Source organism: Limulus polyphemus, unplaced genomic scaffold, assembly GCF_000517525.1.
Source record: "Limulus polyphemus unplaced genomic scaffold, Limulus_polyphemus-2.1.2 Scaffold7230, whole genome shotgun sequence".
NCBI lineage: Eukaryota > Metazoa > Arthropoda > Merostomata > Xiphosura > Limulidae > Limulus > Limulus polyphemus.
The window spans coordinates 5934-10080 of NW_013672840.1; the positions used below are offsets into that span (position 1 = coordinate 5934).

At 33.9% G+C, this 4147-nt stretch overlaps 1 protein-coding gene across 1 annotated transcript in view; it reads left to right on the forward strand.

Moving 5' to 3' along the window:
• Positions 1 to 482: 482 nt before the first annotated feature.
• Positions 483 to 4147, forward strand: part of LOC111089737 (calcium-activated chloride channel regulator 1-like) — a gene marked incomplete at its 5' end in the record, with an annotated part of 29616 nt that continues 25951 nt past the window's right edge. The window contains 2 exons of the mRNA XM_022402745.1: positions 483 to 597; positions 885 to 1127. Of these exons, the coding sequence (XP_022258453.1) occupies positions 483 to 597; positions 885 to 1127 (358 nt within the window). The remainder of the gene's footprint in view (positions 598 to 884; positions 1128 to 4147) is intronic.

Consider the following 4147-nt stretch of genomic DNA (forward strand, 5'->3'; position numbering starts at 1 on the left):
AACCACTTCCATGGTAAATATTTGGTGATAACTACTTCCATGGTAAATATTTGGCGATAACCACTTCTATGGTAAATATTTGGTGATAACCACTTCATGGTAAATATTTGGCGATAACCACTTCCTCGGTAAATATTTGGTGATAACCACTTCCATGGTAAATATTTGGCGATAACCACTTCCACGGTAAATATTTGGTGATAACTACTCCATGGTAAATATTTGGCGATATCCACCACCATGGTAAATATTTGGTGATAACCACTTCCATGGTAAATATTTGGCGATAACCACTTCCATGGTAAATATTTGGTGATAACCACCACCATGGTTATAGAAAGTTATAGAATCCATTTTGGATTAGTTATTTATTGTTGCATCATCTAATCATGATGACTTTTATTAAATAGTCGCTATATTCCACAATAACGTCTCCAAAACCGGATATATTTTTTATGTGGTTCTTGTATTTTGTTCCACAGTAACCTCCCAAGTGGATACACTCCTCCAGAAGTGTCCACTCCACATTTTAACGTTCGCCGGGCTAAAGAAACTGATGATTATGTGATTTTAGTGGACAGTTCTTGGAATGTACAGGTAAGTACAAACTTTACATGAATATTCGTGTTAGCAACACAAACAGGGAACAAAAATAACACATAACTGATATAGATTTCTCTAAAAATCGTTATACTTGAGCCTAATCGTGTAAGAAACGGTTCTATTCCCTTTTCTTTACTAACATCCTGTCAGTTTAACATATTTATTGAAATACAATACTTCAAATTGAAAGTTATAGATAATAATCAGAGAATTTTCGTTGATGCAACAGACACATTCGGAAACCCTGGCTACAAGTTTTTTTTGTTTGTTTTTTTTTGCAGTACACGGTTGGAAAAGAGGAAGTTCAAAGAATTATCAACAGAATTATTTTAGAATTTCTTCCTGACAACGCCACAGCGAGCCTACTTGTTTATTCCAAAGAACTAAAAAGTTTGGTAGAGAATATCAAATTGGACGAGTTTAGCAACAGAAAAAACTTGGTAGAAAGCCTTGAAACAGAATTGAACTCCACTAATATAGAAGATGGTCAAGCTCTCGGGAAAGCGTTATTCAAAATTACCCAGGTAAGAGCGCCAGAATAAGATTTTATCATCTTTAATTAGCATAAGAAATAAATACAGAACTGTTCAAACTACCCAACAGGGAAATAGAAATATTGGTTTGGTTTTGAATTTCGCGCAAAGCTACACGAGGGCTATCTGCGCTAACCGTCCCTAATTTAGCAGTGAAAGAGGCTAGTAGAGGGAAGGCAACTAGTCATCCCCACCCACCGCCAACTCCTGGCCAACGAATAGTGGGATTGACCATCACATTATAACGCCACGACGACTGAAAAGGAGAGCATATTTGGTGGAACGGGGATTCGAACCCGCGACCCTCAGATTGCGAGTCGAGCCGGGCTATATCTGTATATTGACAGTAAATTTAATGAATCTGCTAATATTAGTAGTGAGTCGGAAATAGTTGCAGATATTGGAAATTATGACAGCGAATTTGTAGTCAACTTTTATATACTAATTCATTTAAATTGAAAACTGCATTGAATTTTCATCACTTAAAGATTTTAAGCCAAAACAACTCTTAAAAAAAAAAGGTTGTCTCTGTTCTAAGTTTAACTGTTCATCAAAATACTTGTTAAACCACGCCCTCTGGTATTTTGAAAGTGAAACTGAAGTTCACGTAGAACTGTTAAATATCGAAAAATGGGATGTCCACCAAGAACTGTTTGCAGGACGTGATTACGTCAAACTTAACTAACGAACAGAAAATATTTTCTTACAAAACAACACGAAGAATAACAATTGATATAGTCTAATGCAGTCAAAGACTCACTGATATACCTTGTCAAGCCATCTTCTCTGTTTCTAGAGAAAAAAAAATATCAGGACGATTGCAAATAGAAGTTTACTTTGCTTGAAATTATAACACAATTCCCTAACGCCTTAAACACATTTATTACGTCACGTCAGAAGACTAGTCTTCATATATTCATAACGTCAAAAAAATAAATGTTACCAATAGATAAAAAAGACTTGATCTGACAATCTCATAATTTATAGCGTTAGTTAGGCTTAGCATGGCCTAGTGGTGGAAATACACATTTCGTAATCTGCAGGTCATGGATTTGAATCCCGTAGCCGAAGGTAAAAGAGTAGCCCAATAGTTGGCGGTGGGTGGTGTTAACCAGCTGTCTTCCTTCTTGTCTTACTTGGAGAGAAAATAACTGCTACCAGGCATCAGCAACTAAGGTGCATCAAGACCTACTATAGTTTTTTTAATTCACATATTCTAAAGACCTGTTATACTTTATTTTAATTCACCTATTCTAAAGACCTACTATACTTTATTTTAATTCACCTATTCTAAAGACCTGCTATACTTTATTTTAATTCACCTATTCTAAAGACCTGCTCTACTTTATTTTAATTCACCTATTCTAAACACCTGCTATACTTTATTTTAATTCACCTATTCTAAAGACCTGCTATACTTTATTTTAATTCACCTATTCTAAAGACCTGCTATACTTTATTTCAATTCACCTATTCTAAACACCTGCTATACTTTATTTCAATTCACCTATTCTAAACACCTGCTATACTTTATTTCAATTCACCTATTCTAAACACCTGCTATACTTTATTTTAATTCACCTATCCTCATCCAGTAAGGCATTTATGCTTGAAGTAGTAGTGTGCCAACAAATTTACCAATTCACAAGAAGCATCTGGATAGAATAATTAGGCAAGTATTTCCAAATCTTCAGTAAACTTGGCGATGACCACCAAAGAACTTCAGAACCACAGTCTGGCACTCTAGTCACTAAGTCACACTCAGCCCACTGTTGTTCAGTTGTTCTTTCTAGCAGCTAAAACGCTTCACAAGAAATGTCATTATTCTCTACAATATCTGAGCAGCTGCTAACTGTGATGTGTTGCCATTTTAGAGCAGGGACCTGGAATCTATTGGAAGGCTCCACGGGAGCAAAGTCTTCAGAAGCTCGCGGGTTTTTAATATTTAGTGGGGTAGAAAACACCCCATTCCTTGCACTTCTGTGAGTAATTTTTATTATTTTCATACCAATCTTAGCTGTCAATCGCAACAAAGGTATTTTTACATTATGAATCCTGCCATGAAGGTCTTCTCTAGCAATGTAATCACCAGTAACAATACTAGTAAATCAGTAGCGATGTTTGAAGAAATACTTCTTTGTGTATTCTGGATACTTTAACACTTTTGTTTCTTTTATAAAGTAATCCATCATTTTCGCTTTAATCACTTTATAATCAACTTATCATATATTTATTCAGCTCCGTATCTTTTCACAGTCGTACTTCATCATTGTTTGCCAGCAAGTTAAAATATTAACATGCAAGTTAAGGATTACGGAATGCAGGAAACGTAAAAAGGAATAGAACAATAAAAATATAGATTTTTTTTACAACAATGACGATTATGTCTGATTTTTTTACAACAATGACGACTACGTCTGATTTTTTTACAACAATGACGACTACATCTGATTTCACCCTGAAGAAAACTATTGTTTAGGAGCGTTATAGTTCAATTTGATTTAAATTAATACAAAAGAACTGAATTCACTTCCAAAATTGTTTAGGAGATCTAAGTACTGTTCATCAACTGTTTTCTTCTATCGGAATTCCTAATATATTTTATGTTATCGAATGTTTTTACAATATAAAATTACAAGCCTGGATTTTGTTTCTTTTAAAGTATGATGATTGATATTAAAAACGCGGTAGTACCAAAAACATCTTTAATAGGGACGTTTCGGAAGTTCCTCAGATTCCCCAACCAGCGTTAATATCTCAAACAAAAGTTATTTCATAATATACAATTGATTCTTGAAAACAATGATTTTATTTGCCCTCTATTGTGACAGCTGTATTAAAAATCACATTATTTTGAGTCTATTTTATTACACCATATAGTAACCTAAATTAATTTAGGTATGTGAATAATATTATGACATTTAATCGAATTCATTATTCGATATCATACAGCGGACGAAGTGTGTTTAAATTAAGATTTTGTATATATATATATATATATATATATATAA